This window comes from Sycon ciliatum, chromosome 11 (genome assembly GCF_964019385.1).
Source record: "Sycon ciliatum chromosome 11, ocSycCili1.1, whole genome shotgun sequence".
NCBI classification, from domain to species: Eukaryota; Metazoa; Porifera; class Calcarea; order Leucosolenida; family Sycettidae; genus Sycon; species Sycon ciliatum.
The window spans coordinates 3,215,153-3,231,472 of NC_088653.1; the positions used below are offsets into that span (position 1 = coordinate 3,215,153).

General features: G+C 47.9%; 1 protein-coding gene and 1 long non-coding RNA gene across 2 annotated transcripts in view; both read right to left on the bottom strand.

Annotated features, from left to right (window-relative positions):
- The window catches only part of LOC135827480 (uncharacterized), an 81,859-nt gene extending 76,764 nt beyond the window's left edge, over window positions 1-5,095 (bottom strand). The window contains exons 1-2 of the mRNA XM_065339973.1: window positions 5,003-5,095; window positions 4,310-4,391 (exon numbers count right to left, since the gene is read on the bottom strand). Of these exons, the coding sequence (XP_065196045.1) occupies window positions 4,310-4,391; window positions 5,003-5,011 (91 nt within the window). The 5' untranslated portion in view covers window positions 5,012-5,095. The remainder of the gene's footprint in view (window positions 1-4,309; window positions 4,392-5,002) is intronic.
- Window positions 5,096-14,138: 9,043 nt separating this feature from the next.
- Window positions 14,139-16,228, bottom strand: LOC135827292 (uncharacterized). The gene is made up of 3 exons (XR_010555376.1): window positions 15,900-16,228; window positions 15,642-15,807; window positions 14,139-14,701 (listed from the first exon to the last, which is right to left on the bottom strand). It is a non-coding gene; the product is annotated as an uncharacterized LOC135827292 (long non-coding RNA).
- Window positions 16,229-16,320: the final 92 nt, after the last annotated feature.

The following is a 16,320-nucleotide window of genomic DNA, read 5'->3' on the forward strand; positions in this document are numbered from 1 at the left end:
ACAACTTTCTGCGACGCGACATGCGACTTGCGACGCATGAGCCCCAGCCTGCAGAAATCAGCATAATTATGTGTATTTTTTTTTCCAAAAAAAATTTTTTTGCTCGAAAACAATTTAAGACTACTAATCAATCGAATCACAAAGTTTGGTGACAATCTGAAAAGCGAAAATAGGAAAAATTGAGTCCGAAGTAATATTGGTCAAAAATGGCAAATTTGGCAAAATACCATAATAAGCATAGTTAACAGTGAATGATGATCATGGCATGTCCAGGCCTTGTCTACTCCTCTGCAGGCTTCCATGGCACTTGACAATCATCTGGGATAAATTGTGCTATCTCCTTGTCAAGATACTGCAGACACTTCGCAGAAGTCCCAGCTGCTGGCACAACCGGAGGCGGATCCTTCGGGATTGATGCAAGCTCAATATTTGGCTTTAGGAGCTGGAACTCTTTCCCTTCTCCATAGCATTCAACACGGGCAAACAATGTGCCGGGAGATTCCGAGCACATTCGGAAGTGCTGGAAGCTCCGGATGCCCTTGACCGGCTGGAAATACGGTGCTAAAAAGGCATCCCATTCCCTCCATTCCCATTCATAGTTCGAAGACAAGTTGGCCTTGCATGACTTATCAATGGCCTCACAAGCTTGCTGCACTGTGTTGATGTCGCTGCTGCGTATTTTTTGCTTCAGTAATCCAAAGTAGGCATCCACAGAGCAACGTGTGTGGCCCACACGCATAAAGTTGAGTTCAATTGTATCCGACATGCCACACAGCACACGCCACATCAGATAGCCAAGCACAGACTTATTTTTATTCTGGCCCACGCAGTTATCTGCATGCAGTGATAGATTCCGCTGTTCAGAGCATTCTGTTTTTAGGTGATGATCAAACATTGAAATGACAGCATTGGGGCCGTGGGCCTTAGAGCCGTCCGGGCCAATGGACTGAGCCTCATCAAACACGAAATTTGTTTGGTGTTTCTTTGCCTCTTCACAGATGCCGAAAAGTTGCACTCTAAACCACACTTTAAAATACAGTGGCCCTACCTGCCTGCTTTGCGCTGGCAACTCAAGTTGCTGCGCGAAATCAAATGTCAGGTGGCATAGAGTATTGTCTTCACGCGCAGTGGAAATCATGTCGTTGTAGTACGCGCGTTCGTCTCGAGCAGTTTCCAAGTGCATTGCAAGTCGCTGGTTGGCCTCGGCAAACTCCTCTTCTGTCCGTGCTCTCTTAATAGATTCCCGGTGCCTTTCACAAACAGCGCATACATCCGTTCGAGGCTTCATCACCACCACATCACTTGCATGCACTTGCCATAACCTGCAGAATGACCGATACGAAATCGGCTGTTCTGCCGTATCCAGTGACTCAACGTACGAGTCGTACACGTTCCGCTTGTGATGGGAAGCAGGTAAATAAATTGGTGCGAGTTTGGCTCTCTCTCGTGGTGCTGCAGGTTGTGGTAAACCAACAATGTTTGCGATATTTCGCACATATGCAACTGCATTCTCCACAACACTAGGATGCATTACATTGCTAGGCTGATTGCCTTTGGACTTGTGGCTTGGGAGGTCTGCACTGGCGGCTTCAGCAATGTCCTGCAGCTTGCCATAGACGTGTTGACCGATGCCATTCAGATCCATAAATACTCGCTTACACACAGTTACTCCTAGTACTGTGTGCGTGAACGAATACTCACGCTTCTTCGCGCGTGACGATGTTTCACGCAGAGCGGCTGTCAGCTGTCCCAAGACGAACAGTCGCTTTGACTTTTTAGGGATCCGTTTGAAGCTCTTCACCATTGGCAGCAGCTTTTCAGCGTCCAATTTTGCGAAGCAGTTACTGTGCTTGCATCCACAGCCGTCTTCCTGCCAGTCCCTGATCTCCGCCGCGAGCAGCCCTTCTTCTGCGTCGCCAATATCAATGTCGTCAAAATTTACGTAGGACTCGTTCAGCGGGTCGACATGCAGCTCCTCGTCGCTGTCACTGCTGCTAGAGCTCTGACTTACCTCGCCAAGATCAAGTCGTTTTGGTGAAGACTCTTCATCGCTCTCAGTCTCACTGTCGCTGGACAAACTCATCGCGAGATCGTCACCAAAGAAAGTACTATCGTGAACTTTGAGTGCCGCTTCGCACTCCTCATCAATTCCCCGTGGGACAATACTTTCACGCCGGCGTCCCTGGGACGTTGTCGCGACAGGTGTCGCCATCGCTGAGTCTAGACTCGCTCTCCGTGTGACAAGGTCTTAGCCGCGCTGTAACTCTTTGACACAACTCACTTGAAGACACTTGAAGCTTGTTGGACAAGACAAACAATCACTCGATCGAAAAGAATCGCGAAGAGCAACCTCGCTGAGCTTCCCACGCTTCTACGTCACTTTTTGATGATTGATATCAAGTACACAAGTGCTGGTTTTCGCTGGCCGGGCCTCACATGCGACGAGCTGCGACAGCGACACACGGTTCACAATATTCTTCACGTTTGCGACAGTACTAAGCACGTGCACTGCACGTGCACCCTGGGTCGAAACTGTACTCCATTTGTGTACGTCGCGTGTCGCATGTCGCAAAAGTTGAACTTTCTTCAACTTCTGCGACAGGTGCATTGCGACAGCTTGCGACAGCTCGCGACAGGCAGTTTCTTGTCGCAACTGTCGCAAATCGCGTGTCGCGTCGCAGAAAGTTGTATTGTGAATCGGGCTTTAGGTGTGACTTTGCTATTGCCTAAGTATGTGGGTGCATAGCAACCCACTCATGTCGCATGCAGGTGTGACTTTTATTTCGCCACCAGTTGTAACCCCGCCCCCAGTAGCCAAATCAGTCAGTTTCACTGGCTACATTACCATGCTGTGGGTAAGACCACTTGAAATGTGCTTGGATCCATACAAAAACTGGATCCAAGTGGATCCAGTTTTCGAATTTTTGAAATCGTTGCTATGCTGTGTTGTAGCACTTCCAAGCCCTATTCACACGCATGCGGCCAGCCGGCCAATGGAGTAGCTCCCGGCCCTGGCCCTGGTCGACATGGTCCAGGACCAGGTACCGAGCATCTTACGTAGAAACTTACGTAGCTACGTAGACAACGTGTCTGAATAGCGGTGTCGTTAGGTAGCGCCATGTGAACACAATAATAGAAAAGCTGACAGGATCGCTTTTCTAAATGAGAGATTTCAACATGGTTGACCTGGGACAGTAGCATGATTTCATTTACCCCCATCCCGGCCGCACCCCCCCCCTCCCCCCCCCCCTCCCCTCAGCCAAATCCTGGACACGCCACTGCGCACACGTAGATTCATTCTGTTTGATTTGTGGTTATTTTCTTGCACGGTTCTTGCAGCAAGTTTAACTTTTCACCTTTTTTTCAACCCTTTGGAGTCCGTAACGTTTTTGCTTCCGCAGAATTTGTGTCCATTTCCAACATAACTTTGGTTCTACTTCACCGATTTTGAAGATCTTGGGCTCGTTGGAAAGCTCTTGATGAGAGACATACACTGATCCCAAACTCGCCAAGAGCACTATCCATTGTCCGCCACAACCCACCCCAAACGCGAGTCCAGCTCCAGATCTGAGACGAAATCGGTCTCCTGTAGCCATTTCATTGAATCTAGCTCGGAACTGTTCACATTTTTCGAGTAGAAGCTTACCTTGCCGTGACTTTGCGCCGCGCCGGTCCTGGCACGTGCCGCCTGTCATGAATCTGGGAAAGTCCCTTTTTTCACGCACTGCTGACTCGCAGCAAGCAGCGCAGACAACCCGAAATGTTTGATTGCTAACCGCTCACTCAAACTTCAGCGGAGAGACTTCGGACCTGTTCGAGGCGATAAAGTAAGTAAAAGTAAATTATCGTATCCGTTCCCGAAGGGAACTCACGACGGCCGCTAACACCCGATAAACCCTAGCGGCAGATGCAGCGCCTAACGGTGGGGGTGATTGGGCAAGTCTCACAACCACTGGCACAAGTGCCGAAAACGACCCCATTAGCTGCATCCATGTACCCCTTGTGCCTGGCCACAAGTTCCCAGTTGACTGTGGGTAGCAGCACGGCTGGAAAAACCGCTCCCAGGCTTCGAGGCGATAACTGATGCACTACCATCTAGTCCCTCCGATTGTTGAATTTGGTTAAGATTTGGCCGAGAACCGAAAATTTGACTGCGCCTACATGCATACAAAATGCCAATGGCTCGAAATAGAACCATGGACTCCAAAGGAAGTAGAGGGATAAGTATTACACCCAGGCGTTCGCTGGAGTCAGTTCAGATGCTAACCACTTGGCCACATATATAAGTACCACAGAATCTTCTACTCACCTGTTACATCTGCATCAGTCTCCGCTGGACCATAAAAAAGATGAACGGCAATCACTATGCACAGTCGGAGGATACTCCACATCTGCAAGTACAGGAAGTGTGCGAACACAACATTGGCTCAAAGATTCACTGGCAGAACCCGAACCAAGAGGTGAAGCAGAATTGCAAAAACTGCATCACCCTGGAATATTAGAATGAAAACTCAGGAATTGATGGAAACGACTGATCGATAGCATTAACTCTGTCGCCTTCTCACTCTCTCTCTCTCTCGCTCTCTCTCTCTCTCTCTCTCTCTCTCTCTCTCTCTCTCTCTCTCTCTCTCTCTCTCTCTCTCTCTCTCTCTCTCTCTCTCTCTCTCTCTCTCTCTCTCTCTCTCTCTCTCTCTCTCTCTCTCTCTCTCTCTCTCTCTCTCTCTCTCTCTCTCTCTCTCTCTCTCTCTCTCTCTCTCTCTCTCTCTCTCTCTCTCTCTCTCTCTCTCTCTCTCTCTCTCTCTCTCTCTCTCTCTCTCTCTCTCTCTCTCTCTCTCTCTCTCTCTCTCTCTCTCTCTCTCTCTCTCTCTCTCTCTCTCTCTCTCTCTCTCTCTCTCTCTCTCTCTTTCTCTCTCTCTCTGTCTCTCTCTGTCTCTCTCTGTCTCTCTCTCTCTCTCTGTCTCTCTCGCATAAGAACAAACAGTATGTTTTCTGTACCACATACCATCCGCATTTTGTCAGCGCAAACTATCGCTCCCTTCTGAAACAGTCAATTTTTACTGATTCTCAGATTTTACTTGGAAGAACCAAGCAGCTTTTTTACAATTAGTTCACTCATACTGCAGAGCATACTTTGCTCTGCATTTTGGTTGGTTTCAGAAATTTCTGGAACGTTCGAACCAACCAAAAACATCTGTACAAACCTACAACTTTCAACTAGTTCAACCCTATGGTTCATTTACTTTTGTATAGCTTTACAACTTTTCCCTCGCTATTTCCTAAGGTTCACGCTACCCATGTGTACTAGCCACATTTGCGGCAAGACAATTATTTTACTGCATTGCTACACGCTCAAACAAAGCCGTAGACGTGGTATGGAGAGCGGGGGTATACGACTTTTTGTATGAACGTGCGTATCTCCCCCAGCCTTTTTCCGAGCAACCCTGTACTTCGATGTACGTGGGTTCAAATTTTTCCAAAAACCTTACTTCGTGCCCGGCAGAGCTTCGCCCTCCTGCGTGCAAGTATTGCCTGTCTTCGGGGTGCCCGCCGACCGATCCACAACCACCGCCTTGTCTCTGCTTCTGCCGCACTGGCGGTTGCCGAGGTTAGGAATAGGGAGGTTACGGAATTACGTATGTACTGCACGGAATTTTCATACGTAAAAATCAGAGCTGTTGGGTTTCGCTCTACGTGATTTCTCCACGACTGCTAAACATGCGTTGTTGCTTTGGAGACGCGTTGGCTGCATGCGCCCACCGTATGCACCATGAACCGAAACCGCGTTTTCCATGATATTATGCACGTGGTGTACGGTGTGTGTACCTTGTGTTTCGCGCGGCTTGAATGTTGCCATGGACAAATGCGGAAAATGCGAAAAAAATATTTCAAAAAGTCCTACGGAGGACCCAACGTAGGAAAGAGCTCTCCTACGGAAATCCGTACAGAGATTTACGTATGAAAGTTGCCCTCGCAGTGCAGTAAGCCGCTGAATGTGAGTCACGCCCTGTCGTGCCCGTTTGGTGGCTTCCCGACGCTGCGACACAACGAGGTGAGGGACATCACCGCCAGAGCTCTGAGGCAGGTCGCTCACAACGTGACAGTGGAACCCCACCTCCAGCCCGTCACCGGAGAGGCCTTCCGCCATCCCACAGCTGTCACGGAGGAGCAAGCTCGGCTGGACGTTGCGGCTAGTGGTGTGTGGGGTGGCCGATTCGAGCGCATCTTTATTGATGTACGGGTGTTCAACCCTTTTGCGTCTTCGAATCGTGCCACCTCCCTCGCTGCTAGCTACAAACGCCATGAACAGGAAAAGCGCCGGAAGTACGAGGAGCGAGTACGTGAAGTTGAGCATGCCTCCTTCGTGCCCGTTGTGCTCTCTGCCTCTGGTGGCTATGACAAGCATGCCAATGCTCTTTTCACGCGGATCGCCTCTCTCCTGGCTGAGAAGAGTAAGGAGCCATACGGGCAGGTTATCTCCTTGCTGCGCTGCCGCCTTGGGTTTGCCCTGGTGCGTTGTGGTGCTATGTGCCTCCGTGGCTCAAGGAGCATGTTTGCTCCTGCCATGCCTGAGTCCCCTGCTGTGCTAGTGGCGGCGGAGGCACGCATCCAGTGAACCTGCACAGTGCAGTGATCCTACTGAGTGACAGACTCTGTAAATACTGTATATGATGATTCGTTTTTATATATGTATTGATTCTTCACAAAATGTGTTATTTTGCCCGTACAAGAGGCTCAGTGTTCCGTGTGAATAAAAAAAAAAAAGTTGCCCTCGCTCCCCGGCGCGTACGACATACGGATTTTCATACGTAATTACGTAGAGCCAAACCTCCCTATTGTGGTCTGATCCGGCTCAGGAGTACTACAGTAGTAGGTGTTGGCGGATAATGCCGGCATTATATCGAGCATTATACACCACACGGAGCATTACGAGCATTATAAAGCATTAAAAGGCCAAAAATGGCATTAGAGAGGTTCCGGGGAACGATTTTCCGTGCCAAAATCCGTATGGGCGCTACGGATTTTTTCCAGGCGTGCTCCATACGAATCCGGCCGTGTGGACTGGCTTTCATACGAACCATGTTTCGTATGGAGATTTTGCGTCATCGGGTGCAGAAAGATTTTTCGCGTACACATTTGGTACGAGAAACATCGATTTTTCGCGGGAAGTTTTGATTTGGGTACAAAATTTCAAAATAAAAAGGTATAGCGCGGGAATGTGACGTGTTTGCGATCGTAACCTAGGCAATGACGGCAAACACAAGTTCCGTACCCCGGAACTTTTCATTGCTCGAAAACGACTTCAAATGACCCACGTGCCCTTTGCTAGGTTACGACCAATCAGCAGCCTCGGAGAGCGGGTTTTGATATTCCATCAAAGCCCGCTGTCATTGACAACCTGTACGAGAAAACTATCAAAGCGCGCTGCCATTGGCAACTGTACGACAAAACCATCAAAGCCCTGATCATGCCCAATCTCAGTCTTTTCAAGGTGATCTGGCTATAAGAACAAGAAACCGATAGGGGTGGTGGTCGGGGATGCGGTGGCTCTCAACTTGTGGAGTTGGAAATCTAGCTCCAGCACCGCAGAACTCTCAGCAGTATGCAGCGTGAGCAAGGCGTGTAGGGTCGAAGTGAAAATACTTCCGTGACACTTCAGCCACGTCTGGCTCTTGACACGTAGTCCTGAGAAATTTCTCACGAAACAGGTTTTTCGTCCACTGACATTACTTTCCCTTTGCTGTAATCTCTGTGTGAAACTTACGAACGGGACGAAACTTGTGGAGTTGGAAATCTAGCTCCAGCACCGCAGAACTCTCAGCAGTATGCAGCGTGAGCAAGGCGTGTAGGGTCGAAGTGAAAATACTTCCGTGACACTTCAGCCACGTCTGGCTCTTGACACGTAGTCCTGAGAAATTTCTCAACTTGTGGAGTTGGAAATCTAGCTCCAGCACCGCAGAACTCTCAGCAGTATGCAGCGTGAGCAAGGCGTGTAGGGTCGAAGTGAAAATACTTCCGTGACACTTCAGCCACGTCTGGCTCTTGACACGTAGTCCTGAGAAATTTCTCACGAAACAGGTTTTTCGTCCACTGACATTACTTTCCCTTTGCTGTAATCTCTGTGTGAAACTTACGAACGGGACGAAACTTGTGGAGTTGGAAATCTAGCTCCAGCACCGCAGAACTCTCAGCAGTATGCAGCGTGAGCAAGGCGTGTAGGGTCGAAGTGAAAATACTTCCGTGACACTTCAGCCACGTCTGGCTCTTGACACGTAGTCCTGAGAAATTTCTCACGAAACAGGTTTTTCGTCCACTGACATTACTTTCCCTTTGCTGTAATCTCTGTGTGAAACTTACGAACGGGACGAAAACGACATGCACTTTAGACTTCAGGCTGCTCTGAAATCCCAAACGAAAGGCCGACATTGTCCACACACCCAAAGAATGAAGCGAGTTTGATTCAAAATATAAAAAAATGTTGGGGATCGTCTGAAGCATATTCAAGCGAGGTACAGTCGGGCTTGATGACTGATCAAAGCCCTCGGGCCCAGCCCTTGGGCCTACGGCCCTCGGGCTGGACCCTTGGGCCTACGGCCCTCGGGCTGGACCCTTGGGCTTTGATCAGCCATCAAGCCCTCTGTACCTCGCTTGATTATCTACGTATAAAAAATCCGTAGAGCCTCCACGGATTTTGGCACGAAAAATCGTACTCCGGAACCTCCCTACAGTCTGTTTCAAAAAGATTAGCAATCAAGTTTGGGTCTTAAAAAGTATGAAGATAAGGGAAAATTGGACAACAAAGTACATAAAACGGCTTGTTAGGGCACGGCAAATTGCTCTGTGAAGGTTTCGGAACAATTGGACCAACCGTTAAGGAGTTAGTATTTCGGCCAGGTTTCTGGCTTTTCCCACGGATTATAATTTGCCCTGGAAGCCAGTATCGATTTGTTATCAAAACCCACGATTTATCCCTTCCGTTTTGGCCTTGTGGTTATGCATGCTGTCAGCTGACCATGAATTTGTGAGTTCAAATCCCAACAAATCTTCAAGTCAAATATTTTTTCTTGATTTTTTCATTGTTTTGGTGATCATGCTGGTACAAGACAAAGAAGGTGGCTGCGCCAAACGACTTGTTGTTAGAGCTCCCGTTTCCTGCCGAACTGACTGACACTTGACTGGCTCACGCCATTTGAAGTTGTGAACACGGACGTCATTGCGCTGTAGCTACATGTTGTTGAATACACCGGCACATCGATCGATCGATTTCTGTTTGAGAATTATTTTAGTAACAGAAGATCGCCAATTTATTTGAATTTAGGAGTCAACACCGTCTTCTATCAGCTTTCACAGGCGTCTGCTTTTCTCAAAATGTCGTCGAAGTCACACGGATAGCCCTGCCACTTCAAGGCCTTGGGAATGAGTCTGTGTCAATGCCGTTTTCGTCACATCGTGAGAGTAAATTGCATCCGTTGCTCAAAGAATCTATTTGGTCACAAAACGGACGCAACCCGCTCGTCAAAATTTACCACACTTTCGACATGTCCTCTGACTCCATATGTAACAGTCCAACTAACTTCAGTAGTCATTCTTGGAATAAGCAATGATCCTTGCCATAATGCATTCTTATATACATGAACAAGCAATGATGGACATAACACCTAACAGCAGCAGCGTGATAATAGCAGGTGATAAGTGTATCCTATTCCTAGTGTTAGTAGTAACAGTGAATCTGTTACACCATTCCCCCCTCTGAACTGTCAGAACAGTACCAATTCGAAGGAACAGTTATGGTAACTAATGATCATGCATGGATATGTGGAATGCATGGTAGCCGAAAGCAACACTGATGAACTCAAGATCCAGTGCATGTCCTCTTCAAATAACGCCTGGCTGGCAGGGAAGCACTATCCTAATCATGCAGAATGCTACATTTCTATTGCAACACGTAGAAACTAGCAATACAACTGTGGCTGACAATTAAATAGCAATTTTATGAAAAACGGTCCAGGTAGGTTTTCAGCGGAATAATAGCGTTTCCTGCTTCATCCATCAAGTATTCCTCCGGCTCCCAGGTGGCATCTCGGTAGCCCTTCCATTTCACTAGGTACTGCGTGCGCCGTCCTGTCTTCTTGTGCGACAACACCTTTTCGACAATGTACCGCGTATGGCCATCCGCATCGGTTAGGGGTGGAGGTGCCGGCTGAGTACGGCCCGGTATCTCATTGCCATGGTACAGCTTGAGGGCAGCAATATTGAACACTGGATGGGCCCGAATGATTCTTGGAAGAGCTAATCTGTACGCATTCGGGGCCACTTTCTTCTGCACCTTGAACGGCCCATACCACTCGAGCCTTAATTTGTGTGAAGGCCTGTCTCGTTCCTCGGGCGTCAGCAGGAAGTCCCTGAAGACCAACACCTCATCCCCCTCCTTCAAGGCGTCCTCCACCCGTCCTCGATCCGCATACAATGATTGCCGGGCCTGCGCCGCCACGATGGCATCCTGTGCCTCACGTAGTGCCTCTACGCGGCCATCCAGCCATGACAGCGGACCATTCGTGTCCATGCCAGCTCCAGCTTTCTGCTTCGTCAATAAGCTCGAGGGAGTAACTGGATGGCATCCATGGTTGAGGAAAAATGGCGTGTTACCTGTTGACGCTTGATCGGCATTGTTGATCGCAAACTCACATAGCGATAGGAGTTCATCCCAATTGTTTTGCCTATGGTTGACGAAAGCTCTTAGCGTATCCTCAATGACACGGTTCACACGCTCAGTCATGCCATCGGTCTGCGGGTGGTTGCCCGTGCTCAATTTTAGCTCCACGCCAAGAATACTGAAAACCTCCTTGAAGAACGCCAACGTGAATCGCGGATCTCGATCACAAACTATCGTTTTGCTCAAGCCATGGGCAGCAAACACATGATCCACGTACAATCGGGCTGCCTCCTTAGAGTCAACATGAACAGTCGTCGGGATCAGGTGCACATACTTCGTCAGACGGTCCACAAAGGTTAGAATGGCGCTATGTCCTCGGCAGGTCAGCGCAGTGCCATGATGAAATCCATGCTGATGTCTGTCCAGGGCTGTTCGGGGACTGGAAGGGACTGCAACAGTCCTGCCTTGGTCTGGCTACCCTTTACGCGTTGGCACCGGTCGCAAGATTTAACGAAGTCCTTCACAGTACTTCTCATGCCTGGCCAATAGAAGTATCTGCTCAGCTTCAGGTAGGTCCTGTCTCTCCCCGGATGGCCGGCCGTCAGGCAATCATGATTCTGTTTGAGCAGTTGCAGCCGTACCGGACCGCGAGGAATGCAGAGGCGAGCATCGCCCGATGTTACTAGGTACAGCCTCCGGTCCACACTGTTCCAGACCATCAAGCGCTTGATTACTGGCGAAAGCTCTGGGTCACTATCATACCCTGCTGAGATCTGATTCGCAATTCCTTGATTCACATCCAGAGAGAACTCGATTCCATTCAGTTCCAAGTCTGGTCGACGTGACAACGGGTCTGCTATGTTACACTTCCCTGGCTTGTGATGTACCGTGTAGTCATAGTCGGCCAGGAATTCAATCCATCGAGCCTCTCTCTTGGTTAAGTTTGGTTTGGTCCTGAGGTAGACAACTCCCATGTTGTCGGTGTAGAGTTGAAAGTGGCGAAATAGGTAGACTCGCCAGCACTGCAGGGCGTACACTACAGCCAAAGTTTCTCGCTCGGCGGCCGTGTAATTCCGTTCGGCAGAAGACAGCATGCGTAAGCTCGCGCCTGAGTACTCATCTGAGCGAGAGTGAATCTGACGCGAGCAGCGCTGAGATGAACAAACCGAAACTGCGATATCGTGCAATGGGAATTGCTGCTGCTGGCGTATCGCCGATGGCGAGGTGTTGGTGTTCAATGGCGGTATTGTAGAGAGCCTACATTTCTTGTAAAGACGTAGCCCTTACCTGATTGTTTATCGTACGACTTCAGCTCCATCACGAACTTAGTATGCCCTACGTGCTGTGATATTCGTGTATTTCATTCGCAATTGTATTTTCTCTCAACTTGAAGGGCTACCATGGGCCCTATCCTTCCCTGGACCTAGTCATATTTGAATTTTCTGGACGCGTTCAGGCACTCAGATTTTGAAAATATATGGTTTACCCATACCTACATCACAAGGTTCTTGAGTTATTGCTGGTTGTGTGTACATGTATTTGCGTGACCACCCCTCACGTACATTGAGTTAGACCGGCAAAGGGTTAACTCGCAAAACATTCGCGCGATATATCGCAGTGCATAGACCAGTGTACAAACTTTCGTAACTTCGTCAAACATAAACGCATCGCGATAATCAATACACCGTTGGAAGGGTCTTGACCACATCTTTGCGGCGATATAACGTTCTTCACGTATGGAATCGAGCATGAGTACGAGGACGAAAGTGCGCAATCGGAGCCCGACGCGCGCTAGCGCGGAGGGCTCCGATTCTAGCACTTGAGTCCGAGTACGAATGCTTTGATACCATTTCTGACATGCATTGCACGAACTACTTCGTACTACTAGTACTTCTACATGTAGGCCTGCCCTTCCCTGCCGCGGGCATTCACGTAGAGAAGAGCCAGAGCATCGCTTATAACTCCAGGAGAGTCTGTTTTGAGGTTGACAGCCAACTTCCTCTGCTTACAAAATTCTTCGAACACTTTCACCCAGCCTTCGGTTGTGCGCTTTGTACTTATCGGCACACGACTCTCGATGATATTCGCCACATCCTGAAGGGTACTTTCAGCGAAACGAGCTTTTTTGGCTGGCGGCTCACTGCCCAAAGCAATGTCCGCAACCTCCTCCTCCTCCTCCTCCAGGTCCAACGCGAAATTTTGAATCACTGACATGTCCTGTTATTCTTCACAACCACCACTTATTCACTTTCAACATCAAACTAACAAAGCACTTGTAGCAAGTCCCTGCACATCTGCATTCTTCAACCATAATGCACTATGCACTTAGTCTTTCATACCGGCGCTCCACTCCCGCCTAAAAAACTCCCGCCTAAAAAAAAAAAAAAAAAAAAAAAAAAAAAGCGGCCTCTGATAGCTGAATCGGAGCACGCCTAGGCGTGCTCCGATTCAATCGGAGCACGCCTGGGCGTGCTCCGATTGGAAAATCGGAGACCTGCAAGCGCTCACAGGTCTTCAGTGGCTGATTCAAAGCACGGCAAGTCGCGCTAGGATTCGCTGTTGCCATGTCGATTGTCATGTGACATGTCAGAAGATAGGATAAGAATGGGGCTGTTAAGTGTGACGTCACGGCTCCTTCGATACGCATAGCAACGGAGAGCACTGGGGACAAACAAAAGTCGCGTCCTCTGGATGGAACCAGATGTCAAGGGCAACAGCATCTAAATGACTGGAGAGACAGTTGTTTTTCTTTGCTTTTTCTTCAAGCGATTGTTGTCGCTCTTTACTCCTTGTTCTTTCCTCTACAAAACTCCTGTAGTCGTCGAGTGCCTTCATGATGGCTGTGAAATTGGCTGCCCACAGTAAAACTCCGTGTTTGAGAGTGCTTTGAAGATGTTTCGCGTCCTGATGGATCAAAGTATGAGCGCTCCTTGTGGATTCGATTATATATAGGTGAGTTGTTCAAGAAATCAGTGTCTTCTTTCTGTCTCTGCCCTCACGCTGGCACAATATCAGCCTCTATATCCATGACAGCTCGTACCTCCCGTAAACTGCATGACTTAGATATATTTTCGCCCTCCGTGGTGATTGAAGACCCATGGAAGAATTTATTATGTTCAGAATGATGTCCTAAGAATATAAAATAAAATCATTCTAGGGAATTGTCATAGGGTATTTTTGGATGGATGGAGACAGAGAGAGAGAGAGAGAGCACTGTTTGAAGTGTTTGTCTCACTGTAATTACTCCAGATTATTGAATGTTGTATGATCTACTCTATATTTTCCATAATGGTTTTTCCTGATTTGCGGGATCTCTTTTTTTGCTGTTTGCGTGTTTACAGGAAGTGGCTGTCTGGTGTAACTGCACCAGATCCCGGGGAAATTAAGTCAGATGCAGAGGCAGGGTCGTCCAGTGATGCAACACTGCCGTTCTGTGAGCAACGTTCCCGCTAATACCCCCGGCGAAAACACAAAAAAGACAAACACGTGAAAAGACTACAGTATTGACCGTTCTGCTAATAAATGCATGACTGCTCCGACAGTCGATAATCGAAACACAGAGCACCAGCATGATGTTTTCATATTGGGAACCACACAACAGCTCAATTCTCAAGCCCAAAAATTGATGAATACAAATACAGAGCGACGCAACAAGAGGTCATCCGGCAACCAAACAAACCTGGGTCTTATGCACTGAATAGTCCTGAAATACGCAGGCCAGACAAAGCAGTGCAAGCACATAATGTTACAAGGTACATGCATTGCAGAACAAAGTGTAACCAAAGATACACAGGGTTATAGCTGCACACTTGTGCATGTGCTCGCTCAGCCCAAGAACACACGATCATGATGGTAGAAACAATCCGGGGGAAACACGCTAACACCGAAGTAAGCATCAACACGTAAATAGTGCAGCTCTGAAAAAATTACATTGACATGAACATTGGTGTGTCGAGTAGTATCAGGCTTGAATAATCATCCAACCAAGACTTCATCAGGTCCCAGACGCTGAGATCGCACGCCGAATGTGAAGTGCATCTAGCCTTGAACCTGTCGCACAAGGCACACATATATGGTAAAATGACATCCACTCTGATTATTTCCAGAGGCCAATCATGACAGAACACAGAAATGAAACCACGGGCTCAACCAAGTAAACGCAAAGGAAGTTAGTCAAAATAATCCATGCAGTGCTCTTTTAATTGCAGCGCTGATTGCAGTGTTGCGTCATAGCCCGATACCCGCTGAGCACAGACACAACTCCATTCGTCAGGGGCAAGACATACTCTTTTGGAATAAAGTCATAAAGTACAGCGTTCCAATGACATTAGGCCACACGTTTTTATTTCTATGTTTCTCGTCACCCGCCCGCATACGATTCAGGAGTCTGGAAGAAAAAAAGAAAAAAACTGTGCTGCACTGACTGTGCATGTGGGGACCAGCGCACTCATGCACATGTACATAATGTGGCCTGGCCTGCGCGACACATGATGCAAGGATGGCATTTTTTGTGCGCAATCTAGCTGCACATGCTCAGATTGTGACAGAAGCTCCTACCACATACTATTTATTTGCTAACTATGGATGCTATTTTGCATGGTGTATTGGTGGATTTTAGTGTGAACACAGGTCTAATAACCTTTTTTTTATTTTTCGGTCATTTTTATTTTTTCCACCTCTCGCATACGTTTTTAGATTTTCAGGTGACGAGAAACATAGAAATTAAAACGTGTGGCCTTACGGACACCTCGTGTAAATGCATGGTCTGTTCATCTGGCCGACTCGGCCACGCATGAGAGTGTGTGCATGTACATGCGCGCGCTTGCGCGCGCACACACACACCATGTATTCGGTGCGTATGGTGTACCAGTTGCGGGACAATGAAGATGGAATCATTATCATGATGTTACATGTACATCTACAGTGTATGTTTGAGTGTAAAGTAAATTTTATTTTATTGCACATTTCTTCGACACAACTAATTACTTACTTCACATGTTCGCATTTCTCATAATCGATCCACCTGCACTCCATATCAGTCGAGGAAAAATTCTCCCAGATATACACTAGTCACCACAGCCATGTGATGACATTGGGATGGGCCCCAAGCAGTGCACGATTGCACTCTCTAGTTACAATAAATTTGGCCAGATTATCTGTGAAGACAAAATGCAATGCATAGCGCCAATCGATGGATGAAGAGAGAGTTTGTAAATACCCATATCTTTCCACTTGTTCAGGAGCTTACCTTTTGGAGTTCACATCGTTTACACGATCTCTCATGCTGTCTTGCACCTTGGTTTTGTTGACCATGGATACGCCAACCCAGAAAACATTCTACAGGAGCTACTAATGCAGAGCGTTTTTCACGCTCGATCTCGGCGATCTACCTTGTCACGCCAATAAAATCCTCCATGACACTGGCTACAGTCACAAGAGACGTCTCAGTAAGGTAATGAGCACGACAACATCGTCGAGATCAAGGACAAAGAGAAAACAAAACACTCACTGAAAACAGCAAAGAAGAAACGAAGAAATGTACACGATTCCTATATGTTGCCACTGACAACTGGTTCGGTGGAGACGACGCTACTTTTGTTTGTCCCCAGTGGGATCGTTGTTATGCGTATCGAAGGAACTGTGACGTCATCACTTAACAGCCCCATTCA